The sequence below is a fragment of the Tupaia chinensis genome, unplaced genomic scaffold (assembly GCF_000334495.1).
Source record: "Tupaia chinensis unplaced genomic scaffold, TupChi_1.0 Scaffold143647_1, whole genome shotgun sequence".
NCBI lineage: Eukaryota > Metazoa > Chordata > Mammalia > Scandentia > Tupaiidae > Tupaia > Tupaia belangeri.
Genome location: NW_006203496.1, coordinates 455,331 through 476,729, shown reverse-complemented (window position 1 = coordinate 476,729; position 21,399 = coordinate 455,331). Strand labels below are relative to the sequence as shown.

General features: G+C 44.9%; 1 protein-coding gene across 1 annotated transcript in view; it reads right to left on the bottom strand.

Moving 5' to 3' along the window:
- The window catches only part of JARID2 (jumonji and AT-rich interaction domain containing 2), a 268,700-nt gene that overhangs the window by 80,807 nt on the left and 166,494 nt on the right, over window positions 1–21,399 (bottom strand). The window contains exon 3 of the mRNA XM_027766735.1: window positions 17,161–17,302. Within this exon, the coding sequence (XP_027622536.1) occupies window positions 17,161–17,302 (142 nt within the window). The remainder of the gene's footprint in view (window positions 1–17,160; window positions 17,303–21,399) is intronic.

Here is a 21,399-nt window from a genome sequence, read left to right as displayed (position 1 = left end):
GGCAGAAGCCATCAAAGAGAAGAATAGCACCTAACGGCCTAACAAAAAGTTGCAACAGTTCTTTCCTAGCCCTTTAAAACAAACAAAGAAAAAAATAGCAGTAACACTTCAAACATATACAGGTGCATGTACACCCTCCCCCCAAAGACGAGAGAGTCCAAAGGATCTGGACAATTCTAAAAGACAATATTTACGTCTGAACTATGACAACCGCTTGGGAAAGATTTCCATTCCATGCAATATTTAGCTCCTCTCAGAATTTGGCTCTCTACACAAAAACACGCAAATGTGAGTTTGTGCAGATCTTCTCCCACCATCGGGAATGCGGAGACTAACAGGTCCACCCATCTCTCACCTGACGGCCACATTCTGAAATTTTAAACGATTAGGCATAGCCTAGCAGTAATGACCACCCACAATGCCCTCGCACTGATTAATTAATTAAATGAGTGGATGCATGGGTGTGTGTGTGTGTGTGCACGCACGCGCATGTGTATGTATCTCACATGACTAACATGCACGCGTGCGCATGTATATGTATCTCACATGACTAACGTTCATGAACTAGGCCCCATGGTCTAGTAGGGAATAGGGCAGGATTCCACATGACCAACCAAACGGTTCAAATGCCAACAGTGAAAGAGCATGTCTGTCTGTGCCAAAATCCCAACAGCATGGAGAAATGGAAGAGGAGGGATGGTGAGGCAGCATGCCTTGATCTGGGGAAGGGGCACGACCTCCAGTGCACATGCCCTCTGACACGAATGCAAAAAGTAATTATGATATTGTTGATTTAAACCAATTCTGTGGAATGAGCTTTAAGTTAGCAGGCCACATCTATGAAGGTATTTATGAGGATAACACTCTAGAAGAATCTTCAAATAAAAGCCATTGAGCCCGAAGCAAAGGACAAAGTACTCTTGCCTGATAATTCCATGAAAATTTTTTTAAAAATTCCCATTTATGAAAGTCTCTTGTTTAAATTCCAATGACAGGGGGAAAACAAAAACAAAAACCACACCCAGGATCTCACAAAAGCAGGTCATTCTGGTTGCCCTCTTCTCCCTCCAGCTAACCCTACTGTAAAATGAGAGGGCGAGAAGGAGGGAAAAGAACAGGGAACAGCAGTGTGGGGTGACAGCTGCGAGAAGAAACATTCGATTCTCATCTTAGTCAAAACACTGAGCCGCCAAGCGAGGCACTAACATCGAGAAGTGCTCTGCATTAAAAAGACACGTCTAGCGACCTCCACGGAAGCACTCGTGTCCAAACCACAAGTCACGTCACTGGCTGACACCTCCGCCCCGAACCAGGTAACTCCAAACCTCCACTCAGGTGCGCCTGGTGAGCCATCTGGAACAGGCGTCTACATGCCCACTCGCAGTTCCCTCAAGGAGCATCCGGGAACTGATCAAGGGTTCCGGGGTGGTGGCATACTTGTTCAGATTGGTTCTTTGGGGTTGGAAAACGGCAAGGGGGTGGGGGGAGCAAGAGCACGTGACAGATGTTCATATTTAAAAGACGAGCGAGAACTGTGATAAAGAAACTGGTACCCAAGCAGTTTCCGTGGCAACCACCAAGCACGCTAGACCATAATTTGCATGGGAAGTTGAAGCGATACCCCGCAATCCGATCTCCGAGGTAACAGGAGGAGGAAATAGCCACAGCAGTAATAAAACTGCCTCCAAAGTTCGAGCCATTTTCCTTAAATACCCATGGCAGAAGCCTCTGTGTTTACCAGGAACCTTCAGCAAAACGTGGGGGCGGGAGCGCGTTCCCCCGAGTGTCTAAAAATGTATCTTCAGCAACAACCAGCAAAATCCGAAGTGCTTCTGCCAATACCAAAACCTGGATACAACACGGCCCAAGGCAGGCCCCAGGTTCTCCATTCCCTTCTCCCCTCTGACACTCATGCACGTGAGCTGGGGATGGGGATCAGGAGATGCCAAACGGTGGAGCTGTGAAAACCTCTCCGGACAGAGCCCTCCACTTCACGGGAAACGGAAATGGCTATGAAAAGAGAACCTCAACTTCACTAATGAAAACGCTTACCACGACAATTCCAGGGAGGGAAGTATAAACACTATGTTTAAAAATAAATTGCATGTAGCCACAGTCGCATGGCCAGAAAGCTAAATCCCTACCGTTCATCCCTACAAAGTTTTCCTGCAGATATACCAAGGGGCTGGGGCACCCCAGATTATCCGGTCAGACCCGCAGCACTTAAACACGTTTGTATGTATACACACACTCACTAACATATGGAAATTCCAGGAAGACTTGGAAATGCGTGACCGAATGAAGCCCCCCAAAATGTATACTATAAGCTGTTTGATCAAAATCATAAAGCAAGAGGGACGGCTTCTGAGTGGTGCGATCCCCCAGACTTGTTTTTAATTAACCAGAATCTCTTATCATGTTTACGTCTCCTCTTCCTTTAGGATTTCAAAAAGAGAGAATGAAAGAAGGGAAGGAAAGAAGACTGAGGTACCTCATTTATTGAGGTGAGGACAGAAGCCCTCTTGCAGAGCATCTTATCCCTACTCTAATTCAAAGAAACTAATGTTGGCATCCTAGGTTCATTTAAACTTTATCTATAAACACACACACACACACACACACACACACACACACACACACACAGAGGTTTAGTGTCACTTAGAACATCATGGCATATCTGGGGACTGATCAAAAAGAGCATGCGAGAAAACTTCAAAAAGCTCCTGAAAAGGGACCAGCAGTTAGCGTAATGGCTATGTCTCTGGACTCCCATGTAGTCAACCGTGGTTTGCGTCCCGGACCCGGTGGCTTAAAACTCACGCCGGGCGCGTGTGCGTGCATGCCCAAGATCCTGAAAGGAGAATGGAGGAGAAGGGATTGCGGCATGGCCATCCCCCCGGGGGATGATTTCTCGCTTTCTGTCTGTCTCTGTCTGTCTGGTGAGCGCACGCGCCCTAGAGCAAAAACCTCTACGAGAGAAGAAAAAAAAAAAAAAGCTCCTGGAAAAAATGGAATTAAAGCATGAGTTTGGGATATCAGGATGATTTGGCTATGACATTTATCACCTCAATGGTCTCCCAGGATTGATCTGGCAGGCGCTGTAGTGTCACCTTCCTGCATCATGGCTCTTAAGAGTGTCCCTCCTGAAGCTGCACAGGGTCAAAGATGAAGATGTTCCCCAACACAGGAGAAGTACTCTCCCATTAACAGGACAAAAAAGCACTGTGCCCCCCTGCTAAGACTTGCAAGCAGACTCGCTGAGTATGAGTTGCTTTCAACAGAGAAGATTTTGAAATCCACACATAAGTTTTTCCATAATAGTCCATTTGCGTGAACTTTCTGAAGATGCCACATGCTGCCTGCAGTGCAGAGAGTTCATCTAAAATTTCAGCTAAAATCTTCCTGGCTTGTTGGTTTTTTGAGTCTGCCTAGGTAGCCCACCTCCTGCCCTAGCAGTTGGTCACAGTGCCAGCTCCTGCATGCAGGCAGGGGGAGCAGAGTGGGGTGTGCTCTCCTCTCTCGTAGCTGTGCTGATAGATGGACTGCGAAGACATGGGGGCGGAGGCGCATATTCCCCACAAGATGAAGAGTGACCAGGGACCTGATTCCCCCCTGGTCACAGCCATATGTGTCCTTTGCCAGAGCTGCGTCAAAGCTCACCATAAAAGAAAAGTTAGTGAGATGAATCCTGACCCCTTCAGCCCCGCAGTGACGTCCACCGGATAGTCAGAATGCCTGGGAAGAGCAGGAGGTCTGGGAGGAGGAGGCTGACGCCCAGCATACAGAACCTCTTCAAGGCCGGACCTCAGCCCAGCCAAGACTTCCGAGAAGCACGACCAAACCATCCCTGCCCGAGCAGCTCTGCAGGTCTCAGGAAGCTCCCCTGGGCACAGCGCCCAGCTCCAAACCCGTTGTCCTATTACTAACTCAAGAGTAGAGCACCGCCTTCCAGGGCGCTGACCCCCGGGCACCAGATCCATCCCTCTGCACCCAGCTGGCCGAGAAACACAACTGCAGCAGGTGGCACACCTGGGTGACAAGTCCAAGAGGACGACCTTGCCGAAAAGAGCACAGTAAAACCGGAAGCGGCCACCTCAGTCCCCCTCACCAGAGACCGCAGGTAAGCATGTGCTATAACTTCCTGAAGACACCCCACTTTCCTGGGTGGCTCCCTGGTCACCTGGAATCCGGAGGATGCTCCTGGCTACATCATAACATGGCAGAGGGCATCGTGTGGAGAGAGACACAGAGGGTGACCAGGCTTGGAACTTAACTCTCACGGTACAAATTCACTCCAAAGCCACCGCATTCATCCACTCAGGACAGCAGAGCCCTCGGGATGGACACATCTCTAAAAGGCCTCACCTCCTCAAACCCCCACACTGGAGATCCAGTTTCCAAAGCATGAACCTGGGAGTAGATACTCAAACCACAGCACACTGCAAGTGAAACTATTTGCAGTCCTCTTCTTCCTGGATGCCAATTTCCCGTGGCACAAAACCAGGCCAAATCAACTTAACCAGCTCCACCCCTGGATAACCATTAGGGTGCATTTTGATGAATAAAGCACGTGGATACTTGTTCCTTAGAGGTCACACAAATCTGAAGGTTTAAAAAAAAAAAATCACAGGCCGAAAGGTAGTATGGTGGGTAAAAGCACTGGACTACCATGTGGCCAAACCGCCGAGTCCTGGATCTGGGGACTTTCTCCCTTTCTTTCTCTCTCTCTCTCTCCTCACTCTCGATGTCACTCTGTCCCTGTCTGGTTAAATGAACATAAACAAATAAATAAAGTTGAATGGTTCTTCAAAATAAAAAAAGAATCTCATTGCTCAGATTCCAGAATTCTTTGTGGGATTTTAAAAAATTTGTTCTAGGGTACATGCATTCACTAGAAGTAGGGAGCAAACACCCCCTCCAAAGGAAGGATGACAATGCCACAATCCCTTTTCCCTCCTGTTCTCTTCTTGGGATTTTGAGCCCATATGCAATAGGGCGTGTTTTTCAAGCAGCTGCTTCAGGGAATCGAACTATGCAGCGCCGACTACATGGTATCCAGCTGCCTTAACCACCAGGCTACTTACTGGCTGGCCCCTGTAGAGCAAAGCCTTTGCTCTGAGAATCAGGTGAGCTACGGTGAATGACAAGCCATACACGTTGAGACTGTTTTCCACCTGGTGATCAACCCGGCCACCCTGCAAAGGTAATATTCCTCTGGAGGACAGATTCCCACGGACAATGAGGGGCGAAAGTGGGATTCAAACCCGGTCCGTATAAAATCAAGACTCTCAGACATTTCTATTTTCCTCTGATTTCTAGTCAAAGGTCTAACGGTAAGACAGTGCCAGGAAAGAACATTCCGCCCTAAAATGTCAATTTCTGAAGATCACTGAGGGACACACGCACTTTCAGAGTCACCTCTAATCAAAACAGGGCCTTGACGCCCAGGAAGAAGTCACAGGCATTACACGCACCTGTCTGCACATGCTTGGGCGCTTCCAGGGACCCAACGTCACATTGAGAGTTTAGGAGAAATGCTCAGAAGTCTAAGGAACAAGTCCTGGCCGCACCGTTCAGGAGAAGGATGGGGAGAGCCTGACCAGGGAAGGCAATGGAGTAACAGAAAGACCTTCCGAAGAGAAAAAGTGCCGTGGGAAAATAAAGGTCCTCCCAGCAAAGAAGGATCAAAGGGCCAGCAGGGCCATCAAGGGCAGCTGCAGCTCCCAAAGCCCTGAACACTGCCCGCCTGTCCGGTTTCCACCCCCTCATGACCAGGGCCCTCAAGAAGCGGAGATAAGAACTGAGCGACTGAGGTCACGTCACAGACATCTGAAGAACAGGAGGCGCTCAGCACAGGTGAAGTTGGGCATGAAGAGGTGCCTCTCGGGCCTCCTTATCCTGATCTGGGCCGTAACAACTAGTCTTTGCTTCATCTAGAGGAAAGGGGTAAAAGGTAGACAGAAAACTTCCCAAAGTCAACCTGCAATAAATCCTTCCACTGAAGCCACTCAAACCTACCTGTGCACGGCCTGTTGTTGAAGTGGACCTAAAACACGGGGAGCTTTTAGTCAAGCACGCAGTAACAGCTTGCCCCACAGGAATGCACAAAGCAGTCATGTCCACTACCTTCATGGCGTCCAATTCAACCCCTACGTGTAATTCTTCCCGATTCATTATTTATAGGACTCTTTCGAACAGTCAGTACCACCATGCTGCCCAACCACCCACCAAACAGATAAACAAACTCTAGACCTCAGCTTTCTTTCCTCTGACAGAAGCCCGGGCTGCACCTTTGGGCCCTGAGAAAAGGGGTTGCTAGGCACTTTTAGAAACCAGTCACGTACAAAGTCAAGTAGGCCAAACACACAGAAGACAGACACGCTGACTCAACAGGAGACTTCGTTAATGGGAAAAAAAAAGGATCAGCTTCCTGGAAACGGGAATGAGGCAAAAAACGTCCCCTAACACCCAAATGGAGGCATTTAAGTAGTCATTTGTACTTAGTTATTAACGGGGTTGGGAGAACGGGCACACGGGGAATATAGAAATGATAGTTTGAAATTCCAAGTGCAAAACCAGTGAGACGCTGCATTTGAGCAGCCTCAGTCCTTCTGCAGACACTCATGGAAGGGTCTGGTTCCCCTCAATGGGAAACCAGAAGTGGGATACAGCCCATGCCATGGGTACACAGAAGGAGCATGTAAGTCACCAAACAAACAAACAAAAAAACAAACAGAATGGATTTTGCTGCAGGAAAAGAACCTGACTATGAATACAGATGAGCGACATGCCACCCTCCAGGAAACAGGACAGGTACATACTTTAGCAGTGAGGACCCTCTGGACATCCAGAAGACTACTGGGGCTGAGGGCTGCCCAGATGCAGACAACAAACCTAGGGCACTTGCGTTCACCTTGGTGACCATTCCACCCGGGAAAGACCGAGCTCAAAAACACGAACCCCCTCCCAGACAGGAAACAGAAGGAAAGGTAAACCATTGCACCATGCAGGCATTGTGACCTGGGCCAAGACTTTTATTCTTGCCCTCCCTACCACCACCGCCACTACCAACTCTGGTCAACTGAAAGAGAAGTAGAAGAAAGAAGTGAGAGAATCCTCCCAGATGGGGGAGGAGCAACTCACCACAATCCCATCGTTGTTACAGACCTTCTGGGAACCTCCCTAACGCAGCAGTCAGCAAAGTCCTAATAATTACTCTCATTTCCAGGATGGGCCTTTCTTTCGTGAGTGGACTAGCATGTAAAGGCATGAAGCTTTAAAATGGAGGACACCAAAAAGGAGTTCAGAAGCTAAGGGTATTTTGCTAAAGAGACACTAAAAAATTTCACTTCCTATCTACTGCTTAGTTCACACCAAAAGAAAATAATTACATTAGGGGGAAAAAAAAAAGAAATTTCATGAAAGAACAAAGATAATCACAGGACAAAAGAGATTATTTACTAGGTTACATGAACGCTGCACAAGAGTAATAGGGAATTATTGTTATGGTCCAGCCATGGTACAAAGGTAATTAGGGATTATTGTTATGGTCCAGCCGTGGTACAGGTCGCACCAACACCTTGGCCAACAGAAGGCAGTGCCTACAAGAAAAAGAGCAACCTGTGATACCACTTAGGGAAGGTGGCATGGTATAGTGGGATGCAAGCACTACGGATATAAATACTTGGGTTCAAATACTGTTAAATCCATGGTAAAATGAGGACTCTAAAACCTTACCAGAATCTCAAGAGAATTAACTTCAGACACTCTTTAGTATAGGATATTATCTTCTTTATATCAGCCGACCTCGATTAGAGACAGGTGATAGAGATTCCAGGAAATGGAAGGATTTTGTATAGTCACAGGCAGTAGTGTGTAGGGAGACTGACTATTCAGAAATCAAATACTCCTTTAATATTTTCGTACTTTTCCTTTGCACTGGGTCAGGGCTTTGGCTATTCTCTTTTTTCTTTTTTAATGACTAACAAAACTAAATGAAAAATTTATGACTGTGGGTAAGACAAAAATAAGATGTGGTAGTCCCATTTCCTGAAGCTCTGTGTGTGTCTATCATACAACCTTCAAAGAATAGAAAGACCTTCTACTTCTAGCTACATGAGAGTAAGGATAGGAGTGACTTCCTCTTGCCTGAAATAAATAAAAATCCATAAAAGATGATAGACATCACACACTAAGTACTGTCCCCCACCTGACAGCATTCAGAGAATTTGCAAGTTACACTACAGTTAGGGGAAACTCAAGCAGCGCCTCTAATAACCCCTTAGTCGAGGAGAAGGAATGGAGGGTTTACAAAGGCCAACAGAGTGTTTAAGACAGTCTACTGTACAGGCCAGAGCCACACAGAGAACTCTTTGGCTGCGCACTAGCCAGGACATGTGTATCAGAAAATGATACAAGAGGAAGTGGGACCAGGAAGGATTAGAGGGAGCAAACCCTAAATCTCACACAGAGGTAGCAGCAGCACTGGTTCCTTCCTGACCCAACATAAGCATTGTAAATCAGAGGACATCATGTAACAGATTTAAGCGTTTTCTTGATAGTGAGGGAAACACTGCCTTACAATAAAGCTTCCTAACAAAGCTTAAAAGCAAGACTCAGGACCAGCAGGTGACCTGGTGGTTAAGGCGCTGGACACTCCCACATGGCTGACCAGGGTTCAAGTCCTGAATCTGGTGGCTTGCTTTCTCACTTTCTCTCTCTCTCACTCTCACTCTCTGTCTCTCTTTGGTCAAATTAAAAAATAAATAAATAAAATGAATGAATAAATAAAATAAATAATTATTTTTAAAAAGCAAGATTCAATTGGAACTGTTCTATAGTAACTTAATCAGATCTCTTAACAATCAATGACTATGAATATGTACAGAAATGAAAGTTACCCTGTTCTCAAACAAACGGTATTTACAATGCCTCAGGTGCGTTAAAAAATTACTAAGCATGCAAACTGGCAGCAAACGAAGACCAACCAACAAGGAGGAGGGAAACTCAATCTAAACTGGCCCATAAATAACAGAGATGATAGAATGAGCACATAGATACCAACATACATTATTAAGAAAGTAGACCAAAGATCAAGCATATTCATGGAGACACTAAAGATGATAAAAACATCCAATCTAACTTAAAAATATTTAAAAATTGTCTTAGATGACAAGAATCCTTAATGGGCTTAACAGCAGGTTTGGGATATAAACTTTTTTTTTTTTTTTAAAGAGAAGACAGATTGGAAAAATATTAACAGAATATCAGTAAGCTATAGGACAACATCTAGCAGCATATGTGCATATGAAGTCCCCTAAGAAAGGAAGAGGAACAAACACAGAAAAACTGAAATAACAGCTTCAGTCTTCTAGAATAATTGAAACCTACAGACCAAATGAGCTCACAGAAACCCAGGTAAAAGCAACATAAAGAAAAACTATATCAAGGTACATCATTATCACCTTACTTAAAATCAGAAAGGGGTTATAAAAACTAAGCAAGGGGGACCGGTAGTTAGCATAATGGCTATGTTGCCGGACTCCCATGTAGTCGACTGTAGTTCACGTCCCAGACCCGGTGGCTTAAAATTCACACTGGGCATGTGTGCGTGCATGCCCAAGATCCTGGGAAGTGTCTAAAGTTACTCCCTTCAGACTGGAGGCACCTGAAAGGCACCATTATGAACACGGAAAACCCAGATGTGTCATTGCGCTTTCCCACATGCAAGTCCATGGGGATGACTAGAACCCTGAGTGGGCCTTTACAGCCTCCACTGTGGATTGGGCTGGGCTCAAATCCATGAGCTGCTCTCAGCTCAGCTTAAAAGATTCTTTGTGAGGACTAGCACATAGCATAATGGTTACGCCGCTGGACTCCCATGTGGTTGATCACAGTCCGAATCCCAGGCCGGGTGGCTTAAACTCACATGGGGTGCATGTGCCTGCATGCCCAAAATCCAGAGAGGAGAATGGAGAAGGGGCTATGGCATGGCCATCCCCCCCACCCCAGGTGTGTGTGTGTGTGTGTGTGTGTGTGCGCGCGCGCATGTGTGTGTGATTTCTCGCTTTCTGTCTCCCTGTCTCTCTCTGTCTGGCTGGCAAGTGAACACGCCCTATAGCAAAAACCTCTATTAAAAAAAACGTAAGCAAGGAAAATGACACTTTAAATAATTAAAAAAACTGACAGCATACTTTTCTGTGAAAAACAATGCAAGCTATAAGAAGAAAGTGGAGAATCATTATAGTACTGGAAAGGGGTGACTATTAACTTGGAATTCTATACCCAGCAAAAATATCTTGCAAAAGTAAAAGTGAATTTCTTACAACTACATGTGGCTCTATAATTATTATAAAATCAAAAGGCTAGTTTTTTTAAAAAATGAGGGTGGGCCCATCCAGAGTGGTGCAAGAGGCAGGACAGCACTCTGCAGTGCTAGAGCCATGTGGAAGATGACAGTTTAGACCCTAAGTCCATTAGAAATACAGGCAAACGCACATGATCCTGGCTGGTTGAAAGGCTGACATGAGAAACAGCAACATGGCAAGACCTTGTGAAGGGGGGTGTGCATTTCCCTTCTTCAATAATAAATAAACTTTAATAAAAAAAAAAAGTAAGGGTGAAATAAAGAGATTTTCAGGCACACAAAAGCTGAATGATTCATCTATCACCAATAGACCTATACTAGAAATACTACAATTCTTCGAACAAAGGAAACTGTTATCAGAACAAGATCTGTAAATCTACAGAAAGGAAAGAAGAACATGACAAACTATTATGTAGATCAGCTAAAAGGTTAGGCACATCATTTTTACTTTATACTATCCTCCACAATAATTTTCTATAGGTATGAAAGATAGCTTTGCCTTTATTAGTTCTTATTGAAATTATACTAAGAATTAACTCTTGAGAAAATATTCTGCAATATAGCCTGGTCAATGAAGGCTTTTAAACCTAAATCAAAGTTGAAAGACATTTATCCAAACTATTACACAACTAATTTATTTTGCTAAAGAACTGTGTAAATATTATTTAGTAATTTAAAATTGTAATTCTTAAGGATGCTTATTTTGTTTCCGAGATATTTTTGCTATAGGGCGTGTGCGCCCGCAGGAAGGACAGAGAGAGACAGAAAGTGAGAAATCACCCCCCAGGGGGGATGGCCACACCACAATCCCTTCTCCTCCATTCTCCTCTCTGGATCTTGGGCACGCACGCACACACGCACGCCTGGCGTGAGTTTAAGCCACCGGGTCCAGGACTCAAACCACGGTCGACTACATGGGAGTCCAGCTACATAGCCATTAAGCCAACTGCTGGTCCCAAGGATGCTTATTTTGAACAGACTCAATTTATAGTTGTACATCAGGTGAAGCACGATTCCTATTCAACTGAGCTTATCAGAAGCAGGGAAAGTATTTTGTATACTGACAAGTAACTCAGAACAAAAAGAATAAGAAACCTATTAATATGAACAATTCAGGTATAAATGGAATACTTATTAAAAGTCTAAGAGAATCCTGGGACTGATGGGTGGCATAGTAGTTAAGGGCGCTAGACTCCCCCATGGCTGACCATGGTTTGAGTCCCAGGCCCAGAGGCTTGCTTTCTCACTTACCCTTTCTCTCCCTCTCTTGCTCCCTTACTCTGTCCCTCTCTGGTCAAATTAAAATAAGTAAATAAATAAATAAAGTTAAATAAAATAATTCTGTTAAAAAAAAAGAATTTTCATTTTATGTTCTATCACGAACCTGTACTCAGTTATGACAGCTATAAATTTCCAACAATTCTTTACATTCAAAATTCAGTCTGCTGGAACAGGGCTGACTATCTTTAGCTCAGTAACCCTTATGCTATCAAAGGCCTTACTGAAACACAGCAGCCCTTTGTCCAACATAAAAAGAAAAGCTGAATCCCCACGGAGCATCTGGACAGTATATGCTTTTTTAATAGTGCCACAGAAACTTTTGGCATTTGTTTTTTAAAGCATGTTAGCATACAAAAAGCATTATACACTTCAAAAGAATATTTGACTCTCGGAGTTAACAGGGCGTCTCACCATTAAGCAGAATAGGCCTCTCTCCACTCCCCAAGGTGCTGTGATGACTAATGTATGAATAGCCACAATGGAATCTGCTCACCAGCACTCTGTACTTGCAAATTACAACCTCGCCCCACCCATGCCTGTTCCATACAGGCAGGTATCAGGTGGCACCAGGCTAGAAGAGGGACTTCACGCTATATGCACCAGGGTCCTTCCTGTGACTCAGTAACTTCAAAAGAGAGACACACCTGCACTTTTCCTTGTACCTGCAGCTGGCTGTGATGGGACACCATGAAGGGAAGATACATATCACGATTCGTATCAATCAAATACCCTCTAAAAACCCACTGGAGAAGACTCCGGGGATTGTGTACAGTCACGTGTAGCAACTCACATGTCTCATAAACTGAGAATGGCTAAAAATAACATCCACCAACAGACAACTAGGGAATTCTCTCCAAAAATTAACTAGGTTGATACTCAAATCACTATCGGCAGGGTACTAATGTCATACACATCTTACAGATGAAGAAGCGAAGGCCCAGGGATAGTATATAACCTGCCTAGGGGTGCACAAATAAATGTCCCAGCCATTAGAAGAAGCTGTAGTCTGGTTCCAGTCCACACATGGAGCTGCTATGCTGTAACGACGACTCTAAGAGTCTCAAAAACTACCACTGTCATCGAATCTTCCCTCCCTCTTCCCTCCACCCGTAGTTCATCTTACTGAGTTGGCCAACACAAATGATCTTGTGTGTGTCACCTACTTATACCTAACGGAATTCCATGCTTCTTTATATAACATTAGTACATTAGTCAAACAGGAAATCCTGATCACCCATAACCATCCTTCCCAACACTTTCTCATCATCAGTGTACATAGGACTAACGAAGAGCTGTCCTTACTGGTTTCTACAACTACCAAGATACTTCTAGAAGAAATACAATTGTTTTAAGGTTTCTGCCGTAGGTCACATGCGCTCACCAGAGACAGTGAGAGGGAAAGTAAGAAATCACCCACGAGAAGGAATGGTCAAGTTACAGTCCGACCTCCTCTCGTGTTCCTTCAGAGATTCTGGGCACACACACAAACACGCCTGGTGTGATTTTCAAGCCACTGGATCTAGGACCAGAACTGCAAATAGACATGTGGAAGTCCAGCACCTTAACAACCACGCCACCTGCTGACCCAGGAAATGCAAATTTTACAAGATCAGCTAGCGGAATGGGAGGGTTAAGGAGCTAGGTGTGGACACTTCACATTTAGAGCTCAATGCTAAAAGAGTACAATGTTTCCATTCTGAACAGTAAATACTGCATGAAGCACAGCATGGTGGCACAGTTAGGACACTGAACTGCAGGCCTGGAAGTGACACAGCTGACTGCAGGTTTTGTTCCTGGGGTCAGCCTAAAAACATGCTCAACAATCCTGATGAACTGAGGGCTGCAGAAGAGAGATGGCGTGATGAGCCCCTACCGTGGGTGCCTCTCTCACTTCCCCGCTCTGGCATGCATGCAGACGGGCTCCATCAATGAATAAACAGAAACCTACAAGGGTATTATGTAGTTTTTAAAAAACAACCACCCACTATAATGATTTAAAAAAAAAAAAAAAGACAAAACTAACACCTAAAACAAACAAACAAACAAACAAACAAACAAACAAAAAAAAAAGAAAGAAAAGAATGAAGAAAGGAAAAGAAAAACAAAACTCAGCACCTGAGGTGGCCTGAGTGTCACTTGGGCTGTCCTGTCCATCAAACAGGCAAAGAGCTTCTGAAGAGGGGTTGGTTTTCCTTTGTACATAAGTGGCTACAAATGTTTACCTTTCCATAGCTAGGTTAAAGAATGCTGGTTTTGTTTTGAAGGTATTTTTTTCCTCCCCTGTAATGAATAACTCTGAGGAAAGTAATCAGAAACTTGAGAAAAATACAAAACCCTACGGAACTCTGGACTCTACTGCCATCTCTGTGCTAACAGATTCCCTAATGTCAAGTAAAAGCAACAGCAGCCAAGTACACAGAGCGAAGCAGAGCTTAGAGGATTTCCTGCAGAAAAGCAACACCCTGTAAACACATGGATATTCTGACTTCAGCTTATTTGTTTTTAAAAGATACAAGCAGCATCGAAAAAATGTCATCGATTCCACTTGCAGACTGAAAAAAATTCAGACTGGATAAGATGTAAGCGGAGGCATGAGTCTTCATTTTTCACGAGAAGTCAAAAACTTAATTCATTTCCTCTCTTCTATTCCTACCCTTAGTCTAGAGAGAAGACAGATCTTAAAAACATGTGCCTAAAGAGTTGTGAACAGCAATAATAATTTAATGCACAAGATTAGTCAGCAATTCATATCACACTCCCCTCCCCCCCAAAAGAGAGAGAGAGAGAGAGACAGAAAAATGCACTCCCCAAAACAAATTAATAAATGACAGTCTTAGATTTTTAGGACCCAGTGTATTCTCCTAAAACGACAAAAGCCAAAGACAGAATGCAAATAAATGGTTGATCATAAACCACACTCTTGCCAACTCTATAGGGGAAAAAGCATAGCATAGAGGCAATAACCCACCCAAGGCTGATGCCGTTTCAAAATGACCATGTAACAATGTGACTCTGGGACTGAATTCTCACCTTCAGCGACAGTAGACTCAAGATTTTAGAAAAGGTACAGTATATGCAAAATGAAGAAAATTTGAGCACTGTGGTCTCAACAATGACCAGCCTCTCCAAGAATCTAGGTGCCGCTTTGTCTATACTGCTTTTGCAGGTAGAGTTCACACGAAATCCTCTAAATATGGAGGAGGGATCAAAATAAATTCTTTAAGGTCTGAATCTATTGAAAATATCACTTCTTTTCAATTTGCTATATGTCCTGCAATGCTGCATGAAACAGATGCCTTACAACCACTTGAAGGATACAAAGGTTCCCTCCTCCTGTAGTCAGGCTTACCTCCAATAGGCCTCAAGTTCTATCCTAACATACGAAACCCTAACCCACATTTCATGATAGCCAAAGAATATGCTGTACCCAATCCTAAATTGAGTACAACACAACCCAAGACACACTGAAAATTAAAGTGCCTATGTAAGCTTTATGTTTCCTTGAAACTAACCCTGCAGAGAGTTTCATTTTTGCACTGCCCGGGAAAATTCAAGCTAAATGACTGCTTCACACTCACCTCCCACACAGCACTACAGACCCGTGCACAGAAGAAACGAGAGCACTGTCATCAAAAGAGGCAGTAGGATGTAGGTGACAGAGTCCCCCCTCCAAGCCTGCTAACACGCACGTCACAACCAAATGGGTGACCAAATCTCACCCAGAAGTGAGGGCAATGGACAGCCCCATTGCTGGGGGGATGGAAGCTACCATTGCCCATCCCAGGCTCACAGGATTATATTCCCCGAATGAGGGGAAAGCGATGGCAGATGCAAAGATACGTGCCCGCGGTGGGAAACATGGATCAAGTTCTCACACATCCCAATATTATTTACTGATGTGCTTCTTGACACTCCTTGACTTGCCTCTCCTGTGAAGATTGATTTTCAAGTTGGAGCGGGGAGAGTTTGTTACAGAGTTCAATAATACAGCTGGTTGGACACGGAGACACTCAACCAAGAGTTTTAGAAAGAGAAATCCAGGGGGTGCCAGCAGGTGGTGTGGTGGTTAAAGCACTGGACTCCCACAGGGTCAACCATGCTCAGTCCCCAACCTGAGGACTGGCTTTCTCACTTTCTTTCTCTCTCTGGTGAATGCATGTACTTTGTAGCAAATTAACAAATAACAATAATAATAGTAAATAAAATAAAATAATTCTTTAAAAAAAAAAAGAGTCACGGAGTCATGTCTGATGCCTGGTACACTAGCAGATCCCTCTTTCGTATTCCTCCCAACTACACTACCAAGGAACCTACTGACCGCTTCTGAACGACACAGTTGAGGATCCGGAGAACATGAGGGTGGTGTTAATAGTGACTCAGGGAATTGTGGGTTGTTTACACAAAGACACTTCGTGATGAAGGAAAATAACCTAAGACTGCTCAGAGCTATGCATCTCAAGTTTCAGATGCCACAGCCGGTTCTGTTAAGAATTTTAATGATGTACACATGGCTAGTATGTTGGTCTTTTTATTTTCCACTGTACTCAGTTCCTCACTAGATACAAACACACATCAAGACTGTTTGTGAGAAGTAACTATAAATCTGAAGAAAGAATAATAAACATAGTACACCAGACCGGGGGAATTTTTTCTTCTTTTCCCCAAACTGTCAAACTAACAGATTCGAAGAAAAACTCATGAAAAACTAGTCATCCAAGAAAACACAGAGTATGAAAATGGAAAAGGAACAAAATAAAATATAATTCTAAAGGTGGAAAAATTTTTAAAAAAAGGAAGTAACACATAATACATGAAATAGGGCAGATAAGGAGCAACGGGTTTTCCCAACACCTAATCAGGAGCATTATTATATAACATGGCTGCCACTGTTTGCCCATGGAACCACAATCTCTTATCAAACTCCTATAGCCAACTTCCGTAACAAACTATTGGAACTTTATTTAGGAGAGTCACATAAAAATAACTGCCAGTAAGTTAAGAACCAATTCCACAAAAATGAACTCGATTAAACACTGATGGAGTCAAACTGTATGCAGTATCATTTCTGCTTTCTTGACAAATAAAATATTTCAGGAATATTGCATTTGATTCTTCAGATAGTTTGGAACATATCTCTCCAGAAGGGGTTAAAAAAAAAAAAAACATCCAACACACTCTGGACAATTACTGCTGTGCGAGTCAATTAGGATGCACAGATATGACAGCGTTACAAGGTGGCAACTTTTTGGCCAATGCTTATGTTGGCTGGGACACGTTTTCTTTTGTTCAACAGATGAAGTATGTTGTTTATTCACTTTTATCGTAATTCCTGGATAATACTTACAAATCAGGACATGTAATACAAATGCATAATGCTGACTCCTCTAAAAAAATTTTTTTTTATATTTTCCAAGAGACGGGGTGGAGTGGGCTCGTACTCATTCAGAACCTGGCATCTGAGTCTTGCAGGCCCTGGTTTTAAAACACCAGTACCTTCGGCCTCGGGTACTAACCTTTTCCTCGACGGCCCTTCTTCAAAATCTGAAGAACTAACATCGTTGCTAGTAGAGGACACTTGGGATGCATCGTCCTTCTCATTCTCTGACTGTTCTGACGCTGGTCCTAATCCCTTAGACTGGTCATTACCAAGGAGCCCTACAGGTGAGAAAAGGGGACAAACACTTAGATACATCACGTCAGGAAACACACGTTACCACACTTAACCCTACACAATGGCTGATGAAGACAGGCAAGAATGCAGACAGAAAAGAATAAAAAGTACATATTCCTTGTGAATGGGCGATGGCCGTAACACCTTGTCCTCTTCTAGACTTTTTAAGATGGTGAAATGCCTAACAAGAAAATCATTTCAACAATAGGAAATTCAAGCAGGAAATGAGAATCGTATTTACAAACTTTAGGATTCTGTCTTAAAGTACATCAACATCTTTTGTGGCTGGGGAGGAGGAGGAAGAAGAAAGGAGTATTAATTATTATGAAATCACACCAGGTACTTGGGAAGGGCGAAGCATATACAAATATGAAAGTGCTCTCAGAATTGCCTTTAGGAAGTAGACCCTTCCACCCGAGAAAAAGCATTCACTATAAACAGCCCTATCTTAGACATTAACCAGAAACCCTAGGGTACTACTTTGTCTTCATGGTCACCCATTACTTTAGATTGTGACCAGATTTGGCAATGACATCCCAAAGGGTAAGGATTTTCTAACACTGCAGATATGGCACCATGCATATATAAGTGACAGTGGGTCAGCCAGTGCCATGGTGGTTAAGGCAACTGGATCCCAAATGGCTAACTCCATAGTTCGATTCCTGTCCCTGGTGGCTTAAGAAACAACTGGGTGTGTATGTGTGTGCATGCCCAAAATCCAAAGAAGAGAATGGAAGAGGAGGGATTACAGCATGACCATTCCTTTAGGAGAGTGAGGAGAACTGGCGATTTCTCACTTTCTTTCTCGCTCTCAGAAAAATAACTAAGTAAGTAAGTGGGAAGAGATATTTGGTACCCACAGACATGCTTATAGAAAGCAAAAGAGAGGAAGGTCCTCGGGAAGGAGTTCCCGGCCCTTAACGGACTTTGGAAAGGGCTATGTTCTACACGATGTGAAAGAATCTTAACGGTGCAAAAGAGAGGAAGGTCCTCGGGAAGGAGCCCCCGGCCCTCAGGGGACTTTGGAAAGGGCTATGTTCTACACGATGTGAAAGAATCTTAACGGTCACACAAGTGGGTAATGGCCGAATAAAAGCCCCCTCTCTTCTAGCACCTAGTCTCCTTTGCACCAGGGAGTACTCTAGTGCCACCAATGAGAAGTTTCCACTGACACAGCGTCAGCGGCGACTAGAGCCCTGTCCGCTGTCTACCTGCCAGCTTCAGGGCCACCAGGAAGTGGGCAGCAGCAGCAATACCAGCATATGACCTGCACGTTTACAGGCCGAGTCTCTAAACACGAAGCCAAAGCCCTCGGTAGCCCTTTAATCTGTGCTCGTGTGTCCTTCCACCAACTTGACGAGCACCTCAATCCCAGTATTAAAATGTTTCCGGTTGAAACACACAAGTGGTGCCTGCTGGTTGTACTACAAACTCCACAGAATGTGATCCTGTACCTATGGGGTGAAAAACAGGCGACGAAGCAGGGACCTGGCCATGCATGCATGCGTTTCCCCAGCTGTCAATGTCTCTGTCTTCCCCGAGTATGAGTAATGACAAAAGGTTGGAAATCAAATACAAGGACTGGAACACAAGTTCATGTCCAATCACCGAGACTAACATGGCTAGTCATGACTACAACACAGAAATGGAGACACATACAAAGTCGCCCCCAATAAAAGAAATGTGGGGTTGTGGGGTGTTGAACTATGAGGTAAAATGGATACAATATGTATCCATAAATGGATACCAATCTAAGACCGCCTCCCCACCCCAAAGATAGAACCGTTCCTAACAGTTCAGAGAGAGAAGAGTTGCACGATCCACTGCAGTAGCCGCTAGTGATGAGTAGCTATGAGAACTCAAAATAAGGTGCGAGGGGCCAGCGGGTGGCATGGTGGTTAAGGTGTTGGACTCCTACGTGGCCAAAAATGGTTCCAGTCCTGGACCTGGCACCAGGCACGTGTGCATATGTGCCCAAAATCCCAGGAGGAGAAGGGATTGTAGTTTGGCCATCCCTACCCACCCATGGTGCTTTCTCACTTTCCCTCCCTCTGTCTCTCTCTGGTGAATACACATGTCCTTTGGCCAAAAAAATAAAGTTTAAAAAGGAAAAAAAGAAAGGAAGGAAGGAAGGAAGGAAGGAAGGAAGGAAGGAAGGAAGGAAGGAAGGAAGGAAGGAAGGAAGGAAGAAAACAGAAAAGAAAAAAAAAAACAAAACACAAGGCTAGAGTGGATAAGAAAATATTTTGGATGCATTCGGTTAAGTCAAAGTCATTAAAGTGAATTTCACCTGCTTCTTTTAAATTTTCCTGAATATGGCTCTAGGAAAAGTGAATGACATATTGGTTGAAACACCTCTATTGATAATACTAAATTAGACAGCCTCAGGTCTGGCACTGTGCGAGGACAAAGAGGGGGAAGCCCACCAGTCAGTGGGAATTGGGATACAGACAATACTTCATGACTAGAAACTGACCCAGGGACAGGGAAGAAGTTATCTAAGTCGAATGTGCACCTTATACATATACGTACATGCATTCTTAGTTGGATTCAGGCAACAGTGTACAGTACACGGCAGAGGGAGTGGGAGTGAACTCTGCCTTCGTCCATTTGCCTAGCACCGACCATATGCCAGGGCACTTGGGAGGCAGGCATGAGCCAACAAAGCCTAATCCAGTGAGAGGAGCCAGAGATACAAACATGGGCTCATTATCTCTGAGTAGACCCTACAGAGAACCATTGCACATGACGGGCAAAGGTGTTCTGGAGGGGCTAGTGAGTAGGAAGCAAGGAGCCTGGCAGCAAGATGGGACAGGGACCTGACGACAGGGAGCATTCCAGTATGCAATGCGGTGGTTGTAGAGGAGGAAGAAGAGGAAGGATAGACAGAGGACAAAGAGGAGGTTCTGAAGCCCCACGTGGATCGGGTAAGGGGTAAGCAAGAACTGGGTGCTGCTAGGAGATGCGGGAAGAATGCTCCCCGACCCTGGGGTTAGCAGAACTTCCGGTGCTCGCTGAATGAGTAAGCAGTGAATGAGTGAGTGAGTCATCGGTGGACTAGTGAGAGATGTTCGCGGATTCAATGACAGCTCTGCTCTCATCCCTCTGACAGGAGACTGTGAAGAGCAGGAGCTCCCATCAGCATCAGCTGCAGGGGCCTTCTGCAGGCCTCAGCCCCATGTGCGTGGTCCTGTGCTAACAGTGTCAGGATATGCTCCTGCCCCTCTGGCTGGTCTCAGGACCACGCTGAGAACTGCCACTGCAGAGCCACGTAGGGCCCATGCCAGTCACGACAGACCTAGAAGCCCCATGCCCCATAAGCTGATGGCCAGAGTGAATTCCATCCCAGGAACACACAGCTTGCAGGGAGGGAGCTCAGCTGGGCATTCTTCTACTTCTTACCACTCTAAGAGAGAGAACCTAGCTTACAAAGTTACCAGAGCCCGCTAAGGGGTCGGGTCGGGTAGAATACAGACAACCCCCCACCTCTACAGGTTTAAATAAAAAAAGGAAGAAGGGGGGAAAAAAGTGCAAGTCCAAGAAACGAATACAAAAAGGCTTTTAATACCCCACCCACCCACACACCCACCAATTCAACTGTCTAATGACAAATTCGGGGAAACTGCATGTAAAGTATTTCCATGAAAAGCATCTGGTAGTCTTCGCCGACTCTGTGTGGGCTCAATTTCAGGGACTACGAATGCTCTGGCACGATGGCGTGACTGAATGACATTAAAGGGAGAGAGAGGGTGGTGGCTTTACTGTCCCATGTCAGCGGAGGCCAGCTTCCCCACCATCCCCCAAACCAGTAATGAGTGAGCAGGAGTCAGGGGGTGTCGGAGGCAGGCACCCATTCCCTGGGGACAGGCTGGCTGTTAGGCCAGTGACAGGAGCACACGCAGACCCCACGGCCCTCATGCAGGGCCAGGGCTGGCTCTGTTCAGCCTAGATCCCTTTGTGGGGTGAGTATTCTCTGTGTGCACTGGCCCAGAAAAAACTTGACGTTCATTTTTAGCTGGATAATCTACCTGGTAGGGCAACCCCCTGGGCTGTTTCTTTTTTCTACACCCACCCAAATCCC